This window comes from Saccoglossus kowalevskii, chromosome 1 (genome assembly GCF_978046115.1).
Source record: "Saccoglossus kowalevskii chromosome 1, keSacKowa6.1, whole genome shotgun sequence".
Classification (NCBI taxonomy): Eukaryota; Metazoa; Hemichordata; class Enteropneusta; family Harrimaniidae; genus Saccoglossus; species Saccoglossus kowalevskii.
Window position 1 is genome coordinate 6,419,669 of NC_140641.1, and position 27,974 is coordinate 6,447,642.

Consider the following 27,974-nt stretch of genomic DNA (forward strand, 5'->3'; position numbering starts at 1 on the left):
ATCAATCAATCTGAGTAAAGTGAGGAAAAAGTGCAAGTCATCATTGATTCCTTTGGACGCGTAATAATACATTTAAATACAGTAACGTGAACCGGTTTGTAGTAGAGTCGTCGGCGGAGGATGTAGAAATTTGTAATGTATCCTTGAAAAGGAGTGTACAGGTCTTAGCGTACGCGGTATCTGTTGAAATTTAGATACTACATCATCACGAGATCAACTGTATTTGGATCGATTTCCCAATTTCACGTTTGCAGGTGACTATATTTCAAATTGTATATCTTCAATATGTTGTTTTATGGGGCATATTCTACACCGTCACCATATTTGGCGTCGTTACTATTGAGCATGGATTCACACGTGGAATTATTGTCGGCTTTTACATTGTTATTTACTATGCGTTTTTAGGGGCCGATCGATCGTTTAAATCAGTACGTTAGGCAAGGGTGTTATTTTTTAATTTATCGTGTACGAAAATAGATATTTTAGCCCTTTTAGAGGGGGCAAAGCACACGCTTCCTCTCCCTGTGTTGACAATTTTCAAGGAAATGTACATCATTATAATATTATTGTACACGTCATTAGTGATTGTGGCGCCATATTATAATTATGGCGTTATGTCTGAAACCTCTAAGACTGCGTCATATGGTCTGATGATGACCCAACGATGTGCGTAATTTCTTGAAGGTTAGCTCTTAGCAGTATCATGGAAGTAAACATAGATCTATTTGTTCCTGTATGGTACGATGGTACAACATTAAACAAAATAAAAAAAAATTACTGGGTTTGGTTTTAATCTGTTTTACGTTATTTGTTATTAGAAGAAACTGCCTATGATGTTTTAAATGTGTATACATGGTAATAAATATTTCAGTAAAGTCAACTGATGAATGTCTAGCAGATCTGCTAAATATTAAAATTAATACTGTCTTTCAGCTAGCTAAATGCATTCGAACTTGTTTCAGAATGAGACGAGACAAAATCTTGAAATGCCATCTGTCTCAACCAGCGGACATTTTAAGAAATTTCTTTTTTCTTTTTTATGTATTTCTCGGTGATGTGACGTGCTATATATAAAGATTATTAGCAGATTCATGGTTTTCTGTGACCCAATAATTATGGTATACGTTATCACGTCTTAATTTTACAAGACAAATAATCTACTTAGGAAAGCTGTTGCAGAATTTTTGTGAAATTTAGTCTTGTTAGATGTTATCAGAAACACTGTCCCCCATTTAAAGTAGCCCCTGCAGTCCCAAGTCTTTTATAAACAATAGGTTCCAGTCTCCATAAACTGCACCCCCAGTTAGTATTCTGTGCTTATTGTTGGACACTACTAAACTGCACCCCCAGTTAGTATTCTGTGCTTATTGTTGGACACTACTAAATTTTATTCCAGTGACTGCTCAACTGAGTCCCCCCCCCCAACTTTAATCCTGTGTCTGTCGTTAACTCTCCTAGACCTTCCCGAGTGTTATTGTTGTAATAGATTTTTTTTTGAATCTGTTACTTCTGGAATTGGCTAAATTACAGGGTACTACTAAATTGGCTAAAAAAAACGTGCCAGTAAAAACACATTATTAGTGATTTGACTTTACTTGAAATGACTGCCAAATTGACTTCCCAATTAAGGAACATGTGTATCAATAGTTCAGTATGAAGAGTTCAACAAACTATTAACCGTCTGCCATTAGCGTGTTTTTAAATAATAATACCCCCCACTCCTGTAGATCTTTTCTGGTGTATGCGATTGACTGTTCAAATCTCATTTCAGCAAATCTTTAAAATGAAAACTAATATTATTTTGTATGTTTATTTCATACATGTAGATGGAATTCTATAAACATCTGATTTGGGGTCAACAAACTATATAAAGGATCTGGTTGCTTACCACATGTAGATACAAGTATTAATTGAGAATTATTTTGGTATATTGAAAAGCTACATTTATTTAATTAACCAAGAAAACATAATAGTGTTTAAGAAAAATTACGCTCAACAGAGTTACTATGGAGACTCCCATCATTGAGGCCTAACAATTACTAGTATCCTAAATACATTAGTCTAAGGCAGTTGGGTAGGGCATCCAAGGCAGTTGGGTAGGGCATCCAAGGCAGTTGGGTAGGGCATCCAAGGCAGTTGGGTAGGGCATCCAAGGCAGTTGGGTAGGGCATCCAAGGCAGTTGGGTAGGGCATCCAAGGCAGTTGGGTGGGGCATCCAAGGCAGTTGGGTGGGGCATCCAAGGCAGTTGGGTAGGGCATCCAAGGCAGTTGGGTAGGGCATCCAAGGCAGTTGGGTAGGGCATCCAAGGCAGTTGGGTAGGGCATCCAAGGCAGTTGGGTAGGGCATCCAAGGCAGTTGGGTAGGGCATCCAAGGCAGTTGGGTAGGGCATCCAAGGCAGTTGGGTAGGGCATCCAAGGCAGTTGGGTAGGGCATCCAAGGCAGTTGGGTAGGGCATCCAAGGCAGTCGGATGGGACATTCAAGGCTCCAAGACCAGTTTGTTTCTTCTTCTTTTTTTAATTCAAGTAAAACATCCAAGGCAGTCTGGTGGGGCATCCAAGGCAGTTGTCGGTGGTCTTACTAATTAAATATTTTCAAATTGATCACAAAACAAAACACTTAAGAGAATTGTTTCCACTTGCTTGGGTTGTATTATTTGTCTTTTTATATTAGTATTTAATATGAAAAACACTTTGGTAATTATTTTGGTTTTATTCTGAATGGCTTGTGATTTGATAATTAGGTGAGTGGATAGCATTACATTGAGTTGATATCATAAGCATTCGTCTATTCATCTTTTTGAACAGCAGGTTGATACTATTAATAACTCTCTATTTCCAACATTTAATACTATATTCCATATTTAATACACACACACATCTGTATTTTTATTTAAAATAAGATTTAGATTGATTCAGTCAATATAGAGTACATCCATTATGCAGTGTGTTTGGGGCCTTGCAGGTGGATTTCTTGATTTCTATGACTACATATTTTTCCTGATGGGCATCATTCCAGCTTCCTGCACTGCCACACCCACATGATACATGCATTCTGATTGGCTGATTAATTTTATAGATGGCAGACATCCATATTGATGAGCTACAACACTATTTCTGCATTGTTTACGTCTCCTGGTCTGCCATGTTCTATTACATTCCTTGCAGAAATAATTCTTCTAAAAATAGCCCTTCAATCTGTCATTGACATTTCTGACTGTAGTACTTATAAAGTACAGGCCATATCCATTGATTAATATTCCTACAATCTTGGATAAGTTATGAGAACTATTAAGTATGCATATTAATTAAAATGCTGTTTATATTAATAACACGTACCCTAATACATAGTAATTTTATATTATGCAAGTACAGATACGGTAGGTTTTAAACACAATATTTGCTAACAGTGAATATAGATAAGGATATCTGGTATATTATTAATGGATCTAGTCAGATGTCTCGTGTTTGGTACAATAATATTCACTGCATGTTGTCAGTGATTGATATTCAAACCTACCACTGCACTGACTGACAAAGCTAGCATCATCCTTCCCATTAAAATGCATCTTTCTCATTTCAATATAAGGGGCCGACCGTTTTGAAACTTGGGGGGGGGGGGGGGGGTTAAGCTTGTACATTAGGGGCTGACCATTTAAAACTGGGGGATGGAAGATAGCTTGTACATTAGGGGCTGACCATTTTCAAACTGGGGTAGCTTGTACATTAGGGGCTGGCCATTCAAAATTGGGGTGATGGAAGATAGCTTGTACATTAGGGGCTGATCATTTTAAAACTGGGGAATGAAAGATAGCTTGTTGTACATTAGAGGCTGACCATTTTAAAACTGGGGAATGAAAGATGGCTTGTATATTAGGGGCTGACCATTTAAAACTGGGGAATGAAAGATGGATTGTATATTAGGGGCTGACCATTTAAAACTGGGGGGATGGAAGATACTAGTAGCTTGTACATTAGGGACTGACCATTTTAAAACTGAGGGTAGCTTGTACATCAAGTGCTGACCATTTGACACCTCCCTCCAATGATTGGAGAATGTAACTACCATTGTTACATAACACTTATTACATAAAAGGTGAATGTGCTATGAACACAAGCTGTGCATGTGTAGTAATGTAGTGCAAACATGCCTAATGTCAATATTTGGTAGGCAAGTCAGTAAAAATTATAGTATATTCACTTTGCTAGTGAAATCAGAATTTATTTTTGCAACACAATACATTTGTTTTTCTTTACAATCAAGGTCACAGTATTCTAAACAAGTTAATACAAGTGTATTTAAAGACGATATGGTACATTATTCAATTTGTAATATAGTTGAACACAGTGATTACAGGTTTTCTTTATCCTTCTAATTTCAGTGTTCTCAAGAGTACGTGATGGGGGAGCCATTCTACATCACTATTGTGCTCTTCCTCTTATCAGTGGTAGCATGGACATATTTCATTTTCACTTACATACCATGGTACCTCTGTACACTTTGGAGTCGTTATCGAGGAAGTCGTATAAAAGCTGTTCCAGTATCGGAAGATGACAACTCGGTTACTTTCAGAGCATCCGATAACCCAGATCGCCTGACAACAACTTTGTTTGAAGACTGCAGAACCCTCAATGACCTGTTCACGAGATCAGTCAGCAAGTGGGGACACAAGAAATGTCTTGGAACAAGAGATTTGCTGAAAGAAGAAGATGAATTGCAGTCTAATGGCAGGGTCTTTAAAAAGGTATGACATGATAAATGGTCTATGAGGGAGTGGGAAATTTTTCCATTTAAAAAAATGCCCACATTTTTTTTAGTGGTGGTGATTAAATTTGTTTGTTTTTCTTCAAATCCTGGATATAATCTTAGATTTGATAAGAGGTGTAGACATGTTGCTCATTTGGTATTAGCTATTGCAGAAGTTTAGTACACAGAGCATTGAGTACATTGGATCAATGTACTTATTTAAATTTCCCAAGATACACATGTTAACATATGTTACTACATGTATTTTTAGCACTGCACATGTTATAACCTGATTAACAGAAACACGGCATTGTATTGTGGATCAAATCATATCACATGTTATGATTAGTTAATTTAATTGGCATGGTCATTTGTTTGAGATTTTGCAGCTTTTGTGTTTTGCCACATCAGTTTCCTATGCAATACTGGGTACCTGCTATGGTCTGCAATATACATCTAGCTATCTGTTTTATTTTCAGGTCATTCTTGGTGAATACCAATGGGAGAGTTTTGATCAGGTTGATAAAAGAGTGGAGAACTTTGGAGCTGGCCTCAATGTTTTGGGACTGAAACCTCGTCAGAATGTTGTTGTATATGCTGAGACACGTGCTGAATTCATGATCACAATGCAAGCATGTTTCAGATACAATTTCCCAGGTATGTCACAGCCTATTATCGCATTCAACTAAAAGTATTCCTGCGTTATATACAGTCCTGTCTTCATGGATTGACCTTTTTAGCTCAGTCGTCGACAAAGCGAAGCTGTAAGGTTCATATTACTGATTGTCAGTAGTCGTCAACTTTACATTTTCTTCTACGAAACTGCAAGTCAGAATGTTTTCAAATTTGATATGCAAGTACCTTGGATGTTTCTTTCTTCTTGGATTTGTTCATTTCATGATGATATCTTCAATTCTTTAATTTTGATGAATATTTTTGTCATTTTTGGTAAAAAGTGATATTTTCTACTTCTTGTTAAAAACCGCAAGTCCAATTGTTTTGATATTACATGTGTATGTACTACATGTGGACCTCTCAGATTTGTTCATTTCGTGATGATATCTTCAATTCTCTAATTTTGGTGAATATTTTTGTAATTTTGGGTAAAAAGTGATATTTTCGACTTGTTAAAAACCAAAAGTGCAATTGCTTTGATATTACATGTATAGATACTATATGTGGACCTTTGTCAGATTTGTTCATTTCGTGATGATATCTTCAATTCTCTAATTTTGGTGAATATTTGGGTCATTATTGGTAAAAACTGATATTTTTGAATTCTTGTTGAAAACAGCAAGTCCGATTGCTTTGATGCTATACATATTGTTCATTTTCTAATGATATCTTCAGTTCTTTAATTAGTCTCTGTTCGGACGGAGTCCGAAAACGGGGACTTATAATTCGGTCTCTGTCCGTCCGTCCGGAGTCATATCTCAGAATCCCTTGGACCGATTCCGTTCATTCTTTGCATGTGCCTAGTACTTTGTGGGACATATGCACATGCAGTAGTTTAGCGATTCTATTCAAAATGGCCGACTGGCAGCCATCTTGTTTTTTGAAAATGTTGTATTTTGGACATGCTTTGTCAGTTTTCATTCAAACTTGGTACATAGATTATACATGTTAGGATACATGTCCATGACGATTTATTTCACAATTGGATCAAAGATGGCCGACTGGCAGCCATCTTGTTTTTTGAAAATGTCGTATTTTAGACATGCTTTGTCAGTTTTCATTCAAACTTAGTACATAGATCATACATGTTTGGATACATGTCCCCGACCGTCCGTGAGTTCCTGAGTCTGTCCGTTCGTGTGTCCGTGCGTCAGTCTATCCAACGTCATATTTCAGAATCCTGTGGATCGATTCCGTTCACTCTTTGCATGTGCTTAGTACTTTATGTGGGACATATGCACATGCAGTGGTTTAGCGATTCAATTCAAAATGGCCGACTGGCAGCCATCTTGTTTTTTGAAAATGTTGTATTTTGGACATGCTTTGTCAGTTTTCATTCAAACTTGGTACATAGATTATACATGTTAGGATACATGTCCATGACGATTTATTTCACAATTGGATCAAAGATGGCCGACTGGCAGCCATCTGGTTTTTTGAAAATGTCATATTTTGGACATGCTTTGTCAGTTTTCATTCAAATTTAGTACATAGATCATACATGTTAGGATACATGTCCTGACCGTCCGTGAGTTCCTGAGTCTGTCTGTCTGTCCGTCCGTCCATCCGTGTGTCCGTCCGTCCATGCGTCAGTCTGTTCAGAGAGTCATATTTCAGAATCCTGTTGACCGATTCCCTTCATTCTTTCCATGTGCCTAGCACCTTATGTGGGACATATGCACATGCAGTGGTTTAGCGATTCGATTCAAAATGGCCAACTGGCAGCCATCTTATTTTTTGAAAATGTTGTATTTTGGACATGCATGTTAGGATACATGTCCATGACGCTTTATTTCGCAATTGGATCAAAGATGGTCGACTGGCAGGCATCTTTTTGACTCCCATGTGCGAAGCACAAAATGGGAGTCTTTGCAGTTAGTGTGTCTGTATGTGTGTGTGTATGTGTGTGTGTGTGTATGTGTGTCCGACTGTTCCACTGCTATCTCAAGAACCATACATCGGTTTTTGATGAAACTTGGTGCATAGATGCTCTGGGCCAATGCGCAGATTTGATTAGGTTTTGGTAAAAATCCATGCTCGTTAATTACCTAATTTGCATGATAATTAGCTAATTTTTAGCTGTTCTATGACTGTTCCACTGATATCTAAAGAACCACTCATTGGATTTTGATGAAACTTGGTACATAGATGCTCTGAACATATGCGCAGATTTGATTAATTTTTAGTAAAAATCTGTGCATATTAATTACCTAATTTGCATGATAATTAGCTATTTTTTAGTGGTTCCATGACTGTTCCACTGATATCTAAACAACCACTCATTGGATTTTGATGAAACTTGGTACATAGATGCTCTGAACTAATGCTAGGTTTTGATTAGTTTTTGGTAATAATCCGTGGACACTAATTACCTAATTTGCATAATGATTAGTCAATTTTCGGTTTTTCCACTGATATCTCAAGTACTAATCATCACATTTCAATGAAACTTGGTACATAGATGTCATACGACACTGCACAGACCTGATAGTTTTTATGGTAATATCAGTACATATTAATTACCTAATTTGCATAATTAATTAATTTTCAGCATTTGATATAAGTAGTTAAAGCATTACATTTCAATGAAACTTGGTACTTACATACTCAAGGACTATGCAGAGATTGATTGTTTTCGATAAATATTTGTGCATATTAATCACCTAATTTGCATAATTGGTTAATTTTCAGCTTTTCCACGGGTATCTCAAGTACTAATCATCGCATTTCAATGAAACTTGGTACATAGATCCTTTAGGACTATGCAGAGACCTGATTAGTTTTAGGGTAAATAATTGTGCATATTAATTACCTAATTTGCATAATTAATTTTCAGCTTTTCTACTGATATCTAAAGTACTAATCATCACATTTCAATGAATCTAGAATTATGCAGACCCAATTAGTTTCCGGTAAATATTTGTGCATATTAATCACCTAATTTGCATAATTAACCAACTTTCACACTGATATCTCAGGTACTATACATCACATATCAATGAATGTACATGGATGCTGTAGGACAATACAGACCTGAATAATTGCGGGTTAAAATCTGTACATATTAATTACCTAATTTGCATAATTAACCAATTTTAAGCTTTCACACTGATATCTAAAGTACCGTAAAAACTCCAAAATTTCGACCGGTTTTAAATAATTGGTGTTAGATATGTGACGTGTTTTTAGAGTCAAAATTAAGGTGCATTTTCGGACGGTCGAATTTTCCAGAATAGAAATCAGCAAATGAAAAAATGGCGATGATAGACAGTGTGCTTCATTAGTTTTTAAAAAATGCAATGTCCGTCAATTGACGTAAACTTCCTCATGTTTCACGGTAAAAGCAAAGGTCGTGGCCGAGTTGTAACTCAAAATCTAAACAAAGTCATCAATCAGTGAGTATTATGACAAGCAAAACAAAACATCAAGACGCGGAGAAGAGGTCAGCACAAAACTAATAGGTCAAAAGACAAAGCTGTCTCGCACTACCTAGAAAAACTTGCGAATGTTCGAAGTACAGGTACCCATTGGACAAAAGATGCATGGAAGTTTAGCAAACTATCTCCCCGACCCAGTGCAATGTATCCGGTTAGAATCAAAGCTCACGTGTCCCTTATTTGAGGGACCAAATTCTGCCGTAAATTCGCCCTTGGATTAAAAAATAAAATGGGATTTAAGAAAATAAAATGGAACTTTTAAGGTGTATTTTGGCGTCATTTTTCGGACATTTCAATCAATCCTGCCGGCTAAAATAGAGTCTAAGTTTTACCGTAGTCATTGACGTTTGTCTATTCAAGAGTACACGTGTATGATTTTTATCGTGACTAGCGTGAGCGGGTAAGCTTCCTTTCGAGAATGAGCTGTTATCACTGTGAACAATGTTAAATTATTCTTCAGATGACCAGTTTATTTTTTAAAAACAACTAATTTTTTTATTTAAAAAAAATCATGCCGTTTTCGCATCAAAATCCAAGCCAAAACATCGTACTACAACACCAATCTCTTCCGCATTGCGTTCAATAACATTAACATATTTAAATAAGCTATGGTAATTTGAACACGTTGGCATCATCCAGCTTTTTGATTGGTTAATTAGCGATTTGACCTATTTGACCTAAGAGAACATGGCGGATATCCTACAGCATCAAACGTTTATACGAGACCGGAATCATTCGCTTACGATGAAACTAAGTTGACTTTTATTTGTATTTCATAACCATTCAACAAATTTATTTTGTGTACATTATTATAATCACTACTGAGTACAGTAATAATCAACAATTCAGAAACGCAGCATGCCGAGATTTTTGTGTTCGTTTTTATTTCAAACTTCGTTTATTTAGAATATATTTTCGTTACCAATAAAATAAAAATCTCTCAGTCAATCAGAAACCCGGATTCATGCCTTCGAGGAAGGTCCCGTTTGAACGCTCACATCGTTTTTTTTTTCGTTTGTCGGAAAACTAAAACTGGTCGCAATTTTCGAATAAGAATGAGTCGGCAATTTTTAGTGGAATCGAAAATTTGGAGGTAAATAAAACACCGAAACCCGGCAAATAAATAGGCGATCGAATTTTTAGAGGGGTCGAAATTTTGGAGTTTTCACGGTACTAATTATTCCATTTCAATGAAACTTAGTATAAAGATGCTCTAGGACAATGTACAAACCTAATTAGTTTGGGGTAAAAATCTGTTCATATTAATTCCCTAATAAGCATAATAATTCATAATTTTTTGGTTCTAATCACATTTCAATTAAACTTGGAGACATAGATTTTCTGTTACATTGCGCAGACCTCATTAGTTTTACACTCAAATCTGGTCATATTAATTTTCTGATTTGCATAATTAGTTTTCAGCTAAGTAATTTCGAATTATATTTAATGTGTCTCCAATACTCTCAGCACATGGGAGTTCTTTCTAAGCTTTCTTTGATTTTTTTTTTTATGCGGTATCTTGGATGTGCTCTTGTCAGTTTTCATTCAAATTTGGCACATACATGTACTTTATACATGTTAGGATGCATGTCCATGACAATTTGTTTCAAAATCTGGTCAAAGCTGGCCGATTGACAGCCATCTGACTTTTTGGCCTTACTACTATATTTCCACTATTTATGTACCGTTTTCATTCGTATTTGGCACATACATCATACATATCGGTGTGTTTCATAATCAGATCAAAGATGGCCGAATAACGGCTGTTTTAATTTTTGGCCATATTACTACTACACAGAACACATGTTTTGATGAAAATAAACAATTTGTTGTATACGCCACTTGGAACTCAAGTTTCAAGAACACACTCGCGACAACCCCTCCGCTTTAATATGATGAGCATAAAGAGAACTTTCAAACATTTAACGGGGACTGTGTCATTTTCAATGACTTGTTGAAATGTGGATTGCTAACAGTGGAGCTATCTCGGCCGACAGGCTGCTAGTTATTTCTTTGCTTAACTAGGCTTAATAATGCCCTGAACTGTAAACATGGGCTTAATAATGCCCTGAACTGTAAACATGGACCCAATAATGCCCTGAACTGTAAACCTGGACCCAATAATGCCCTGAACTGTAAACATGGACCCAATAATGTCCTGAACTGTAAACATGGGCTTAATAATGTCCTGAACTGTAAACCTGGACCCAGTAATGTCCTGAACTGTAAACCTGGACCCAATATTGCCCCGAACTGTAAACCTTGACCCTATAATGCCCTGAACTGTAAACCTGAACCCAATAATGCCCTGTATACATTGTATGATTGTTTGTTCATCTTCTCATAGTGGTGACTTTATATGCTACTCTTGGAGAAGACGGTGTGTGTTACGGAATAAATGAAACTGAGGTCACACATGTGGTCACAAGTGCAGGCCAACTGTCAAAACTTAAAGTAAGTGCTAACTCACAAAGTCTTCTGTTAAATCTTCTGTTAAACCTTTGCATAATATTTTATGATTATATTTTCATTAATTTTATTTTGAATTGTTTCTCACAGAATATCACTGATCGTTTACCTAAAGTACGTCATATTATTTACATGGAAGATCAGTTAAAAGCAGCGGATACCTCGGGTTTCCCATCTAGAATTGATCTACATAGTTTTAGAAAAGTTGAAAAGCTTGGTGAAAATAACCAAAGTAAGTTTTGTTTTTAATAAATTGTACGTCACTGTTCATGATTACGATATACAGTACAATGTGCACACAAGGTCCCAATTTTCTCGCCAGTGGCGATACCATGGTGAGGCCATGTCTCGCCAATGGCGTACCAGTGGCGAGGCTGTTGAAAGGCTCGCTCTCAAAGAAGCGAACCCAAGGTCGAGCTCGGCGCGATTAGTCAGATACAGCGTACCTTATTATACTCAGCGCGATCACGGGGCGCGACTGATGTTTTTTTCACCACAACAGAAAACATAGTTTCAGTTCTCTTACATTGTTGTTTATGAATGTAGATTAAATAACGGATAAATTGCGTAATGTGTTGCAAATAGCGTGGCCAGTGGTAAATTAAACATTGAAATTTGTGCGTGTTTGTTGATTTGTGAGTTGGAAATGGTTACTGAAAAAGTTAACAGGGGATTGAATTGTTGTGTACCCTGTCCTGTTCTGCTTGTCTTGTCTTGCGTACAAGTAGTGTTGTAGTTGCTAAATTAAAACTCAATGGCATCCCGATTTCCTAATATGAAATCGACGATTTGTGAGTCTGAATTTGATGCGTGAACCGACCAGGGTTCACCGTAAGATAACAAACGTCACACCGAATCACCCAACCCCGATCTTGTAAAACGGGTGTCATTACACAACATAATGATCGTCACAAACCTTTTTACTTGCCTAAATTCCAACTGTAACTCACTATAATTATACTCAAGGCATTTGCGACGTTTAAAGGGGTAAAATGCCACGACAAAGTAAAATTGTTCATTTAAATTACGTGGTGGCATCATGTTGGCACGATGTACGTTTTCTTCAAAGTTCATTCAGAGGTCAATGAAACCACATGGTCGGCACCTAACGTCACAGAAATTATGCAAGACGTTTTCAAATTAAAAATCCCTGTCGAATTATTAAATGGTGTCTCGAAAATGGATTTTTTATTTGACGCCCGCTTAGCACTAATTGTAAGTTGTGCTTTGAAAATCAGAAGGTCGCAATTGTTTATGTCGTTCGCACGGGAGATGGAAAATAATGGCGCGTTTGTTGCTCTTGCATTTATATGGTAGTTTTACTACAATTGGCATACTTGTTTTCAGCTTTCAATCTAAATGGACACAGAACGCCTCAGTAACGCACTAGTATATGTACAGTAGAACGTCGATTATCCGAACGTCGATTATCCGAAATGTTCGGTTATCCGAACCTACTGTGTGTCCCCCAAAGTTTGTATGCAGGTCTGGCTGTGTTCCGTATAATACAAAAGTCAACTGTGAACAATAAATACTACAGTTGCCTTGTGTGATTTCCTGGTGCAACACTTTCAATAAAGCTGTTATCAACATGTAATCCGACGTCTTTCACGTGTACGTTCATTGTTTACAGTGTCTGCGCAAACAATGAAACGAATTACAGTATCCAATAATTTCCTAAATTCAGACAAGCCTATTACGCCACACCAGTGTTCCACTGTAAATAAAAAATGTCCTAAAAACACAAACTTCATCAAATGTCTTCTCCACTGTTTACAGTCAGATCCTTAACTTTACCAAGTTGTAAGTCACCGCAGTTCGGATACGTTTCCCGGGAAAATTGTATGGGGTTCCACTGCCGTCAAAGAAACGCGGCCATGAGCCGATCCCATGTTTTTTCCGATTTTTAATTTTAATGTCCCGTATGAGAAGTCACATCCTCTTCGGAATAAAAAAAGAAAGAAAATAACTTCTGGGATGTCTTGCCACAGAAGCGACGCCAGTTTAATAGTGCAGTGAAAAAGAGAGGCGAAACGACAACCCCTTGGTGTGCCTCTTTGATGGTTTATCAGCAGACAACGGCAACCAATGACCACAGACGACGGACCGTTTGATGGTTCACAGCGTCGAAGTGTTTACGTCCAATGATCACAGTAGCCAACCTGGATTTTTACAACAATTTATTATGTCAATCGTTCTAGGTGTTAAAAACTTTGCTGAATCCAATAAAATCGGGACATCTTGTAGCAGTTTACCATTCGAAAATCCCCGAGCAATCTGGTAACATCGAGCCGCTAGCCGATCTATACACAGCGAATACGAAGCGACCTTTCACCTGTTTACTTTATCAGCGTCTTTTATCTAGCGTTGGCGTGGCTACCCCCAGTGAAATGCAAACGCGGTGTGCTTGATTTGGACGCAAAGTTGTCAATTATAAAATCGACTAGAACGTGGCGAAACCGCAAGCAATCTATCTACCGAGTATGGTGTTGGTAAATCGATGATATCCGATATCAAGGCAAAACAAAAGCTGCTGGATTTTTTCAGTAAAATGGATTCAAGTGCAGGACTGAAACGAAAGATAACGAAAACAGCCTATGACGATCATTCAGAGAAATCCGTCTTCACTTGGTTCCGGGACTTGGTTTTCCCAAGAACTTTATTATCGCTACATTTTACGGACATTTTGAAACACTTTTTAACATTCCAGCATGCAACATTTTTATTACAATGTATTACTGATTAAATAAAAATGTTTTTAATGACGTACTCTACATGTATTATTGTTTGATTTCATTACAGTCATGTGCGTTAGAATTTGTGTGTAGTGAGCCTGTAAACTTGAGCACGCCCACACAAGATCGCATATCCGAACTGTTTGCAAAACCGAACAAAAAGCATGTTCCCCTAACAGTTCGGATAATCGACGTTCTACTGTATATATACATTTTAGAGTCGTCAAGGTTAAAGCTTGGCAAGCTCACATATAAAATATTTATTTTGCTGAAAAAATAAATTACACAATTATTACTGTGCTAGGACGCTGTTTATTCACGCACGGTAACTAAAAAAGATTCACACTTCCTATTAGTTCAGTGGATGCGTCTCGGCAGTTGTATCCATGCGCCGCGTTTTAAAAAGTAACGTACTGAATCCAAACTAAAGGTCACATGTTGGAAAATAATAATAGTTTGCCATGGAGATATTTATGTTAGAGCTGTGGTTAGTCACAGTCCGTCAACAAGGGAGGGACTGTGGTTTAGCGTTAATCCGATGACACTAAACATACACTATTTTTGTTAAGACGCTAATAATTTGAAAAACTCTTGTAGGGTAATCGAAAAATAAGAAGAAATTGCAAACAAATTTGAAAAAAGACTAGCTCTAGTTTAGTAAAATCGGCAGATGAAAACCCCAAAATGAACTGTTTCCAAAGTGATAGCGTTACCTTACATTGAACATATTGATATGCAAACGACTAATTTGTGAAACAAACAGGAGCGGATAAGATAAACAAAAAAAGGACCAACGATTTCAAACAATGTATCCCCACCTCTAATTTATTTAAAACGTCATGTGTAAAATCGTGTTTGTCGTAGCAGGCCGTCAAAAAATGGTAACTCCTATTAGTATGCACGGGTGAATTGTTTTCACTTTACAATAATTTTGTCAAGCACAAACGTCGTCAGATTCGTTTTTTTTTTTTCGTTTTTTTTTTTTCGTTTTTTTTGCCTAAAGTCTCTTGGCCAATCAAAAATAAATAATTCACGCAACTGTGAGATGATTAACATAGGTCACCCGTTTGACCCCAAAGACACACTTATGTTCATCAAATTGACCTAGGAATGATTTCCAGACAGTTTCGGATTCAAATAGAAAATATTATTATTTTGGAGGACAGTTGTTTTATTTTTGCAAACACGGGTGAAAAATATGATGTTTGTATGTGTGCCTGGTTAACCATTCCCGGTCTGGGGTGATTTCCAGACAGTTTGAAAGTTGCCAAACTGAAACATGCCAACGGTCGTGATAATACTATGAACAGCAGATGTTTTATTTATTTTTAAAAACTGGGAAGAACTGTGTTCCTGTCAATTATAAAAATTGGGTCAAGTTTACACAGAGCGACATTTCTTAACATACAGCCGCCTGCTATAAACGTAAACGTTGCAGTGAGACTGCCAAAAAGACCGGTACAAATGGTCTCTTGTAATAACTTATTCACTGCCTTAGAGCGTCTCAGTACCAAGGTCGACATGGCCATAATAGAAAGTAAATTTAATCTTTGTAGTTGTTCCCTCTGCTGCAGTTACAGTTAAAGCATATACGGGGTTCTTGCTGTTTGGTCTCGCCACTATGTCGACAGCGTGTAGATAGTGGGCGACCAGCCATACGAACTGGGCGAGACGTTGACCACAACCAGAGTGAAGAAAAAAAGGTCTTCTGCTGCTGAATTAATGGCTACACTGATTTATTCTCGGCAGCCAAGAAAACACGAGTATTTTTTTAATGCTTTTCGCCACTGCTGTTAAAACACTGGAATGTCCTCTCGATAACATTGGATACCAATACAGTATTAAATAACTCATATACTTTGCGCTCACAAACCAAATGGTCCCTATCAGAACCAACACATCATCCAGAATAACAACTATGGTAAAAAAGTTTTTCGCAATAATTCAGTACACATAAAACATTTGTCATGCTCCACGCTGGTCGTGATGATATTTCTGTACTTCATTCAATCAATTTTTTTTATTGAAATAAAATTACACCATGGTCTCACACAGGCACATGTATTATTCACGTCGGAAACTCTGACACAACTGGCGTTTAAATTCTAAGTGACACTGATCAGTCCCTCGTCCAAGCAGAAGCCTGCATTTCACGATCTGCCGAATCTACAAGTGAATTGCATGTTATACCAATGGTTAGTAACTCCGCATAAGAAAACACGCAAATGGGTTTGAAAAGAATAAAAACAAGATGCGCGCTGACATACATTGGACATGTCCCTGTGTAATACACAACATTGATAACCAACATACAAATGTATGTGCAAAAGTACATATTCAGTGGACATCAGAGTCACTAAGGTTCAAAGTGTGATGTGTAAATGCTAGGTGCGCCCTGGTGGCGCGCCGATAGACGCGCCCGGTAACATCATCACACCTGTGTGAAAAGGCATGACATTTTATAACATTGACATACAACGTGCATAAGATTGCCTCACTTGTCAGTAGTTTGTTTCACTCACGTCAGTGTATGAAACTGGCCATAAATTAATTACAAAATAAAATACAGAACACATTGTTATTGTTAAACTAGACTAGCTCATTTTATCAATAATTTTCGCCGTGAAAAAAGACCAATGACAGCTCGGCATATGTTCTGATAGTCCTATCGTATACATCATCACCTTCCTCCCATTTTTGTCTTTGTTTTCATTTGCGGAGGTTTAATCCCATGAAAACGGTTGTCATCATACCAATTTTCCAGACACTCAAGTATACACACGAAAATAGTCATAATTTTGTATTGATCGGCCAACGCAAATGTGGAACAGCATTCAGTGTCACAGCAAATTATAATACTATCACAATGTACACGTTTTACTTTTTAGTACATTTTGACTGAAGCAATGAAATTATATAAAATTTATATTAAATGGTAAGCAGTATATTACGTATACAATTAATGTTAAATATATGCAATGTAGTATTGTATGCGGATGTGGTGCATTCTTGATTTCAGGTATCTTTCGTAAACATCTTTCCTATATTTTTGCTTGGCTTAATTAGTATATGTATTCTTGGAAATTGTACTGGTCGTGGAGTACAAATGTAGGTAGAAAACGGGGACGATATGCACCTAGTCTGAAAACTACAATGAAAACTTAGTAACCCAACACTGTTAGTCAATATTTGTACAAGTAGAAAATGAAGGCTTGCATGATGTTACGTAACTGTCGCTACACTAGAGTAAACTACACATTACAAGATATCTGTTCTTGCAATTATGGAAGTCAGTCCTACTTCCCTCCATTCCATTTATTGGTAAATTGGTAATGATAGTATACATTTTCCGACACAGTCAATTTTCGAGTGTACACTGTCTTTATTTTACCAAAAACATATTCAGCAACGTGGTAGTATGTAATACTAAAAATGACATGTCAAATAATAATTCGTGTGTATTGCCTCTTCTCCTCCCCTATACATCCGTTCCACTCGCATTTACAAATTTAAAAAGGCAAATTAAAAGCCTCTCTAGCCAATAATAATAACATAAAAAATCACGGGAAAATGTCGCGATCAGTCTTCAATAATAGTTACACTGCAAAATATTTGTTGTTAATCGAGGGGAAGCACCGTGACCGGTCGGCGTCACGATAATTAACGGGAATTGCTTGAGTCGCACTATGCAACAAAACAGATGTTTAGTACAAAGTAACAAGAGTTACGTAAATCCATACGTACTATTAGCTAGCGGTGCCCTCAAAAGTCGACGTCATGATAACCAGCTAGACAGCTTTTCATTTTTCTTTTGTTGCGTCTAGGTCTTGGCGACACTTACCGCATTGGCATTTTAAATAGAAAAATCTTACCGAAGTTCGCGTGAACACAGAACAGGGAGAACTTGACGGTTATGTCTTAGTTAAAGCGCGGTTAATTATATTATCTAATTCGAAAACATACTTGTATAATTTCTGTTGCTGACCACATGTTTTTAGCTTGGAGGTTTTAGTTACCACATTGTCATTGACCTCTGACTGAACTGTGAAGGAAACATACATCACGCAATGACTCCACGTAAAACAATTTTACTTTGTCGTAGCATTTTACCTCTATGAACGTCATGTTGACGGTTTATACATTCGAATTGAAGTGAACACAAACAGTTTGTGACGATTATTTTGTCACATAATGAGACCCGTTTTCCAGATCGGTGCAGGGTGAATCAAGACATCGGTAATATAATGGTGGACCAGGGACCGACTGATTTACATGCATGGCAAAATTACTTGCATATCATAAAACAACATAACATATATTTGGAAATCGGGTTGTCACTGAGGTTTCGGCACAGAGTGTTTTTGTTTTATTTTTACAACTACCAATGATATGAAATCGACATTCAGATACACGCACACATACCCACGCAAATCTCACAAAATGATCGGGTCTGTAAAGATTAAGGTCCACTCGGGGAAATAATTCAATCTGACAAATCTTAATGATGAAATCAACAAAACAAACATTTTTTCAACTTTTCAAACAACACTCGTGTAACCACGCTGAAGTGATATTTTATGTTTTGGTGTTCCATAAAATACTGGTCGCGCCCGTGATCGCGCCGGGTTAAATAAGGTGCGCCGTATTTAACTGACCGTGCCTAGCTCGACCTTGGGCTCGCTTTTTTGAGGGCGAACCCTTTAATGACCTTGCCACTGGCACGCCATTGACTCGACATTGGCGAGAACACATGGGTCCTTGTGTGCACATTGTACTGTATCTGTGAAAGTCGTAGTGCTTCTGGTTGTTTCTAACTTGTTTCTGGGCTTGGAAATGACTTTGAGTTGGTATGTTCTTTAGATAGTGCTTAAATGAGTATTTAAATGTTGACGGTGTACTCTGTCTTGGCAGCATCTGATTCATCTCTTCATTCTTCTTATCAATAACCTTACTAGATCATATGATTCAAACATATTACCGGTAAGGCCAGCATTTTGTCGTGACATTTTACTGTTATTATATAATAATGGAAATATTGATTGACATGCAAGTTTTAAAACCATAATTGCCATAGAACGTTTGTTTTGTGGTTCTCATCTTAAAATTCATGAGGTATTTTTTGTTGTTAACATTCTACTAGTTTGGGGTCATATTATATTTCTTGTGCATGGATGCATTCAAAAATCATATACAGTTAAGCATGTATCTGTACTAAAGTTAATTATTAACTGTGTGTACTATGTTGATGTTTCAGATGGTCGGCAGAAACCAAGGCCACAAGATATTGCAGTTATAATGTACACTAGTGGTTCAACTGGCACCCCTAAAGGAGTAATGATATCCCATTCTAATCTAATGTCAGGATTATCTGGACAGGTTCAGAAAGTCTATGGATTAAGGTTAGTAATTCACGCTGATGTTATTGATGTTAAACAGTTTTGTTGTTTTGTAAACTTTGCAAGCAATATATGGAAATGAGGTAGATGTACTTGCCACCACTCATCCTCACCAATACTCCAAGCCTTACAGTCACAAGCGTCCCTCCTGGCCCACACTGTCGCTCCTGGCCCACACTGTCGCTCTCGGCCCACACTGTCGCTCCTGGCCCTCACCGTCACTCCCGGCCCTCACAGTCACTCCCGGCCCTCACCGTCACTCCTGGCCCATGTCCTAATACATATTATGTCTGAATTCATTACAGTTCACGTGATGTTTTCATTGCGTATTTACCAGCGGCTCATGTATTGGAACTAGCTGCTGAGCTTGCTGTCATAAGTCATGGTGCTTGTATCGGTTACTCAACACCGTTAACTCTGACTGATAACTCTAGTAAAATAAAACGTGGTACGAAAGGAGATGTGGCTGTCCTGAGACCAACTCTGATGACCACTGTGCCTGTAAGTACTCAATATTTATTTATATATGGATTGCACCATCTAGTTTATTCAACAGTTCTGAATCTTTGTATTATAAACATGAATTGCATACATTGAAATTCAATATGATTCACTTACAATGGTGATGTTTGTTTTTTTGGTTCTTGCAGGTAATTCTTGACAGAGTTTACAAGGGTGTTATGGAGAAAGTAAATGAAGGTAGTCCATTTCAAAAAGCACTATTTCATTGGGCTTTTAATTATAAAGTGAAACAAGTGGAAAAGCACTTTGATACGCCATTTATTAACAGGTATGTGTAGACTGATTGTCATAATGAAGCATTTCATTATTACTTCACTAATTATGGTAGAGATGCAGTTTATTTGGCTTGCTTTTTAATTGAGTAATTAGACAATGAAGATGGTATTATATATTCAACATATTATATATTTTCTGAAAGCTTATTATACAAACTTTGTAAAACTTGTCTTTATTTTAAATATCCAGAATGCGTTTTTGATTTTGGGTCAAAAATATGCTTTTTTGGACAAAAGTGGTTTAAAAAAAATTAGCTTAAAAACTTCAAGTCCGTTTGTGGGTAAAATTACATCACTGGATACCTTGGTATACTACTAATTCAAATGCGTCCACTCATCTCTCTAACGGCTTTCAAAGTCGCACAGCATGACCTCAAAGTTCACTCTTTTCTATTTTTGCATAATTTATATATCCGTGTTAATTGCGGACTTGTTATTTTTGTTCCACTTGCCGTAATAAACTGTCCGGACGCATTTTGAAGGGGGAACACCTTGTCAGTAATGTGTGAAAATTTCGAGGCAAATGGCCAAAGCGTCCATCAGCTATTTTAATTTAAAACCCAAGAATTCACCAAAAATAGAAGACGAGAAAAAGGCTAATTTGCATATTTGCGCGTTAAACCGGGAATTACTGCTTTGTCATACTTTCTAGACTATTGAAATTGAAAGTTAACGTATAGACAAAGACATTTTATGTACCAGTGTTTTGATGGGGTCGGTAAAAACACGTGTCAATGCCAGTAAATATGACGTCATCTCATGAATTATTAAACAGGGGGCGGTCCTAGGAAGGTGACCTTTTATCACGATCAAAACATCATGGCTTCTCTTCGATGTATTTTCAATAAAAAATCTACGATTATTTCAAAGCCTATGGTTTACCGTGAAGAGTACAAAGTGGGATATTAAATTATTTATCCTCGATGATTTTTATGTAGTATTAAGAACCAACTCCAGGAAGCGAACGCACAATCATGAATAATCGCGTAATCCTAGAATCGAAACGCGAGGCACAGAAGTTTTGTTCAGGGTTTCCAATCCCATTTTTCCGACTGCAACATATTTGTTAAAAGAAATATTTGAATTCTGTTCGTTTTTTAAGGAGGCAATTTTTTATTTTTTCCGATTTTGGTAACGCCTTATTCAGGGATTTTCTAAGACAGTCGCAGACAATCAGCGCACAGATGTACGTACAAAACATGCTGTTGTACTACCGGCGACGGTCGCCTGCAAGAAGAGAGCTCCAGCTCCTAACGTAAAAGTTTTAAAATTTCGACCGGTTTTAAATAATTAGTGTTGGAAATCTGACATGTTTTAAGAGTGCAAAATTAAGGTGCATTTTCGGGCGGTCGAATTTTTCTGAGTAGAAATCAGCAAATGAAAAAAATAGGAGTGCTAAACAGTGTGTTCGTTAGTTTAAAAAAAATGAAATGTCCGTCAAGTTGACGTAAACTTCCCCATTTTTCACGGAAAAAGCAAAGGTCGTGGCTGAGTTGCAGGCTAAAAAACTCAAAACTCAAAACAAAATCATCAATCAGTATTATGACAAGGAAAACAAAACATCAGACGCGGAGAAGCGGTCAGCGCGTCAAAAGAGTTGTTAATTATCAAGTACCTCTCTCTGTGATTTATTTTTCATTGAAATTATTTGCTTGTTTTCAATTAATTTTAGCGTACCTCTGCAATTTATTTTAGCATTGTCAGTTGTGTGCTTCATTGAATTAAACGGAGTTCGTCCGGTTGCAAACACAGCTGTCTCGCACCACCTAGCAAAACTTGCAATATGATCGAAGTACAGGTACCCCGACCCAGTGCAATATATCCGGTTAGAATCAAAGCTCACGTGTCCCTTATTTGAGGGACCAAAATAAAAATAGAAATAGAAAAAAATAAAATAGGACTTTTAAGGTGTATTTTGGCATCATTTTCGGACATTTCAATCATTCCTGATGCCTAAAATAGAGTCTACAGTGATAACAGCTCATTGTCGAAACGAAGCTTACCCATTCACGCTAGTCACAATAAACATCATACTTTTGAATAGGCGTCAATGACTGCGGTAAAACTTAGTAAACAATGTTAAATTATTCTTCACATGCTCAGTTTATTTTTTGAGAACAATTATTTAAAAATAAAATCTCTCAGTCAATCAGAAACTCGGATTCACGCCTTCAGGGAAAGTCGCGTTTGGACCTCACAACGATTTTGTTTTTCGTTCGGCGGGCTGATGCCTTCAGTGTAGCTTTTGCCTCTCCCCACATAGAAATCATCTGAATCTTCTTTCTACCTCTTTCTTTTCACACCACGCATAATGTAATGATAAAAATTAGGAAAAAACGCTGAGGAAATATAATATTTGGTTTGCTAGCGAGCGATAACTGATTTGAGAATAATTGCACATGCGCGTGAATTGAATGAAATATGACCCGTACAATCTTGATTTGCATATTGTCAATCAAAGGTCCTGTTATTTGCTTACTCATGCAAATTAGGCAATTGGACATAAACATTGCCACGTGTGAGTGTTTTTTATTTTTAACCAGAAAATAAACAGCAATTTTAACGGTGTTCCAATAAGAAATTATTGGTCAAATTTTCACAGAATGTTCTTTAGATAAAAATCTATATAAAAAACAAAAAAAACTATTTTTGATTGAAATTCACAAATAAACTGCATCTCTAGCATACCTCATTTACATACAAAATGTATGATGATGTGGCATTTGTGAGACACACATACACCTAAATTATTCTGTGATTGGATGCAATTTGTCGTAAAAATGTGTGTCCGTGAGAAGACTGGATTGATTTCAATCAAGCTTGGTGTGATGAGATTACATATTGTGTTATAGTAAACATTATTTTTATCTCACTTCACTTCAGTTCAATGGACAATGTCTTGTTTATTTCAATTTTAGGGTGGTGTTCCATAAGATCCGAAGTTTGCTTGGAGGCCGATTACGTTTTATGTTATGTGGTGGCGCTCCTTTGTCACCGGCAACACAGCGTTTCATGAATATCTGTTTCTGTTGTCCCATGTTACAAGGCTATGGTTTGACAGAGACATGTGGAGCAGGTACCATTGTTGAAGGTATGTCAGCAGATGGATTAATATTAGTTTGACACTAAATCACATAATTTTATCAGAACTGTGATTCACTGTAATGTATTGATTAAATCCTTGCTTTATATCAGCAATGTCAGGTAATATATAGAACATCTTACTATAGTAACACATCATCTGATATCACTCACTATGTGATATATGTAATAACTGAATATGACATTTTGATTTTAGCTGATGACGTTACAACAGGTACCGTGGGACCTCCACTGTGGTGTAATGATATCAAACTAATTGACTGGGTTGAAGGTGAGCCATAGCTATGTCACTATACGAGTAATGGTGTGCATGAACATTATTTAATGGAAATCAATTTCTTCATGAAAGAAAATCATTTGAGAAAGATAATCCTGTTAAACTAGTACTGTTGTATTTCATTGAGAACTGGGCTTTCTCAAATATTTTGCCAAAAAATTAATATCTTTAATTTTCTGTTTTTGCTGGCAAAGTTTAATAAGACTATTAATTACAATGAAAAAATGTTATAACCTACATTGTTTTATTTGTCGATGATTTGCTTCGTTTATTATAATTAAATCAAAAAATATTATGATTTTACATAACATCATCTTCTGTGGCTAAAACTTTGCTGCGTGGAACCTGAGGAAACTGAATGCTTATTGATATGAATGCAATGTTTGTTTTTAGGCGGCTATACGTCTAAAGACAAGCCCCTTCCTAGAGGTGAGATAGTTTTCCATGGTGGTAATGTTACGATGGGCTACTATAAAAACCCTATGAAGACTGCCGATGACTTCCGAGTGATAAATGGAAAGAGATGGTTCTTCACTGGAGATATCGGAGAATTCCAAGCTGATGGATCACTCAAAATTGTTGGTAAGACATCAATGTATGTTTACACACATGGCAGCTAAATTCAGGTTTCCTGACAGCACACCTGGCAGCTAAATTCAGGTTTCCTGACAGCACACATGGCAGCTAAATTCAGGTTTCCTGACAGCACACATGGCAGCTAAATTCAGGTTTTCTGACAGCACACATGGCAGCTAAATTCAGGTTTTCTGACAGCACACCTGGCAGCTAAATTCAGGTTTTCTGACAGCACACCTGGCAGCTAAATTCAGGTTTTCTGACAGCACACATGGCAGCTAAATTCAGGTTTCCTGACAGCACACCTGGCAGCTAAATTCAGGTTTTCTGACAGCACACCTGGCAGCTAAATTCAGGTTTCCTGACAGCACACCTGGCAGCTAAATTCAGGTTTCCTGACAGCACACCTGGCAGCTAAATTCAGGTTTCCTGACAGCACACCTGGCAGCTAAATTCAGGTTTCCTGACAGCACACCTGGCAGCTAAATTCAGGTTTTCTGACAGCACACATGGCAGCTAAATTCAGGTTTTCTGACAGCACACCTGGCAGCTAAATTCAGGTTTCCTGACAGCACACCTGGCAGCTAAATTCAGGTTTTCTGACAGCACACATGGCAGCTAAATTCAGGTTTCCTGACAGCACACCTGGCAGCTAAATTCAGATTTCCTGACAGCACACCTGGCAGCTAAATTCAGGTTTTCTGACAGCACACCTGGCAGCTAAATTCAGGTTTTCTGACAGCACACATGGCAGCTAAATTCAGGTTTTCTGACAGCACACATGGCAGCTAAATTCAGGTTTTCTGACAGCACACATGGCAGCTAAATTCAGGTTTTCTGACAGCACACATGGCAGCTAAATTCAGGTTTCCTGACAGCACACATGGCAGCTAAATTCAGGTTTTCTGACAGCACACCTGGCAGCTAAATTCAGGTTTTCTGACAGCACACATGGCAGCTAAATTCAGGTTTTCTGACAGCACACCTGGCAGCTAAATTCAGGTTTCCTGACAGCACACCTGGCAGCTAAATTCAGGTTTTCTGACAGCACACATGGCAGCTAAATTCAGGTTTTCTGACAGCACACCTGGCAGCTAAATTCAGGTTTCCTGACAGCACACCTGGCAGCTAAATTCAGGTTTTCTGACAGCACACATGGCAGCTAAATTCAGGTTTCCTGACAGCACACCTGGCAGCTAAATTCAGATTTCCTGACAGCACACCTGGCAGCTAAATTCAGGTTTTCTGACAGCACACCTGGCAGCTAAATTCAGGTTTTCTGACAGCACACATGGCAGCTAAATTCAGGTTTTCTGACAGCACACCTGGCAGCTAAATTCAGGTTTTCTGACAGCACACATGGCAGCTAAATTCAGGTTTTCTGACAGCACACCTGGCAGCTAAATTCAGGTTTCCTGACAGCACACATGGCAGCTAAATTCAGGTTTCCTGACAGCACACATGGCAGCTAAATTCAGGTTTCCTGACAGCACACATGGCAGCTAAATTCAGGTTTTCTGACAGCACACATGGCAGCTAAATTCAGGTTTTCTGACAGCACACATGGCAGCTAAATTCAGGTTTTCTGACAGCACACCTGGCAGCTAAATTCAGGTTTTCTGACAGCACACCTGGCAGCTAAATTCAGGTTTTCTGACAGCACACCTGGCAGCTAAATTCAGGTTTTCTGACAGCACACATGGCAGCTAAATTCAGGTTTTCTGACAGCACACCTGGCAGCTAAATTCAGGTTTTCTGACAGCACACCTGGCAGCTAAATTCAGGTTTCCTGACAGCACACATGGCAGTCGAATTCAGATTTCCTGACAGCACACCTGGCAGCCAAATTCAGGTTTTCTGACAGCACACCTGGCAGCCAAATTCAGGTTTCCTGACAGCACACACATGGCAGCTAAATTCAGGTTTCCTGACAGCACACATGGCAGTCGAATTCAGGTTTCCTGACAGCACACCTGGCAGCCAAATTCAGGTTTCCTGACAGCACACATGGCAGCTAAATTCAGGTTTCCTGACAGCACACATGGCAGTCGAATTCAGATTTTCAGGCTTGTAATAAATCATGTTATATTTCAGATCGTAAGAAAGACTTAGTTAAGTTGCAAGCAGGAGAGTATGTTTCTCTGGGCAAAGTAGAAGCGTCTTTGAAGACTGATCCATTGGTAGATAACATATGTGCATATGCCAATAGTGCTAAGACGTATGCTATAGCATTTGTAGTTCCCAACCAGAAGAATTTAAGGGTGAGCTGTTTTATTGTTGTATACACTATCCATCGGGTTGTTTCTGGACAGCAAATTATCATGATGGGCTTCAAACAGAGCTATGATTGCACACCAACATCAGTTCCTTTCGTCATGTTTCTATCCCCATAATGCTACATTGCAGTGGCTCAAAGGCAGTTGTAAGGTTTAAAAATGTGGTTAAGATGTTGTCTAATTGAAATTAAACATTCCTAGTAATGAAAATAAAAGCTGCAGATGTTTGGAAAAAAAACCTGTTGATTTACTTTAAGGTGAAGGGATTCTCTGTGTGTCATCAATCTATGGTGTAACACAAACTACTGTTCTGACAGACTGTTTATACATTTCTTTGACACTTGTTCATTTATATAACTATTAACATTAGTCTCCTTCACAGGACAGACCACTCATTACTTCTGACGCATTGCCACTAGCAAGATTGTTATTACTGGTACAGTGATGTCAGCAAACTGATGTTCAATTATAAAACCAAAGTTTGAGCTCATCACCTTGATTGATAGCAAGTTACTATTTGTTTCATTTGTATGTTTTACAGGCAGTGGCTGTTGACAAGTATGGTATACGTGCCGATATAACTTGGGAGGAACTTTGTGAGAATAGAGACATGGAAAGAGAAGTTGTCAAATCGATTCTAGTCACATCTAATAAGGGTGAGTTTTGTTTTCCAGGCAATCAGAACTTTAAAATATCACTGCTATGAGCAAAACATTAAATACTCTAAAATGTATTAAGTTAAGCTCAGATGGAATAATTGTTTTTCTATCTGCCAAACCACCAGGAAAGTTGTTTGTCACAGCTCTCAGCTCTTGACCAAATTGGAGAATTACATCCACCTGAAATAAACTTTCCTACTTTCTTTTTCTTTTCTTTGTAGCCAAGCTTGAGAAGTTTGAAATTCCTGCTAAGATCAAACTATGTCCAGAAGTGTGGACACCTGATGCAGGACTGGTGACAGAGGCATTTAAATTGAAGCGTAGAGAGTTGAACAAATTCTATCAGGCAGACATTGATAGGTTATATGGATAGTGACAGTAGAGGGCGCTCTAACCAATACCTAGCAAAGCATATGAAGGGCTTCCCCATTAAGAAAGTGGGCTGGAAGATTTTTGAGAGTAAAGAGAAGTTAAAAAACAAATCCATATGACTGCATAATGTAAACTAATTGAGAAAATTGTGAATAAAAAAAATCAGACATATGTGAATAAAATATATTTGTAAAATACCAAATTTCTCCAGTACCACCCCAAGATTTAAATTGGGTAACCTTAATAAAACTTCTTGTATTACAAAAGGTAAACCAGATTTTTTTTCACTGTGCACAGCTAGATATGGTACACAGAAACCTACATGCAAATTAATCTTTCTTTATTATTGTGGCGTATTCACTCTTGCACTGTACTCTTTCTCTCTGAATTATATTGGCATTGTAAGATGTTTCAGATTTATAGTCCCTTCCAATATTAAATAAAATAGTCTATTGTA

General features: G+C 37.6%; 1 protein-coding gene across 1 annotated transcript; it reads left to right on the plus strand.

Annotated features, from left to right (window-relative positions):
* The first annotated feature begins 112 nt into the window (after window positions 1-112).
* Window positions 113-27,974, plus strand: LOC100368901 (fatty acid CoA ligase Acsl3-like). The gene is made up of 14 exons (XM_085498521.1): window positions 113-254; window positions 4,382-4,744; window positions 5,226-5,403; window positions 11,206-11,312; window positions 11,418-11,559; window positions 19,317-19,461; window positions 19,764-19,959; window positions 20,109-20,248; window positions 23,174-23,346; window positions 23,554-23,628; window positions 24,028-24,216; window positions 26,305-26,471; window positions 27,028-27,142; window positions 27,367-27,974. Exons 2-14 carry the CDS (start codon window positions 4,400-4,402, stop codon window positions 27,516-27,518), a joined length of 2,124 nt encoding a protein of 707 aa, XP_085354647.1. The 5' UTR covers window positions 113-254; window positions 4,382-4,399; the 3' UTR covers window positions 27,519-27,974.

Coding starts and splice junctions, on each gene's coding strand:
- LOC100368901 (XM_085498521.1), top strand. CDS start 4,400: ATGGGGGAGCCATTCTACATCACTATTGTGCTCTTCCTCTTATCAGTG. Junction 11,313..11,417: donor GCCAACTGTCAAAACTTAAA/GTAAGTGCTAAC, acceptor TGTTTCTCACAG/AATATCACTGATCGTTTACC. Junction 24,217..26,304: donor TGGATCACTCAAAATTGTTG/GTAAGACATCAA, acceptor GTTATATTTCAG/ATCGTAAGAAAGACTTAGTT.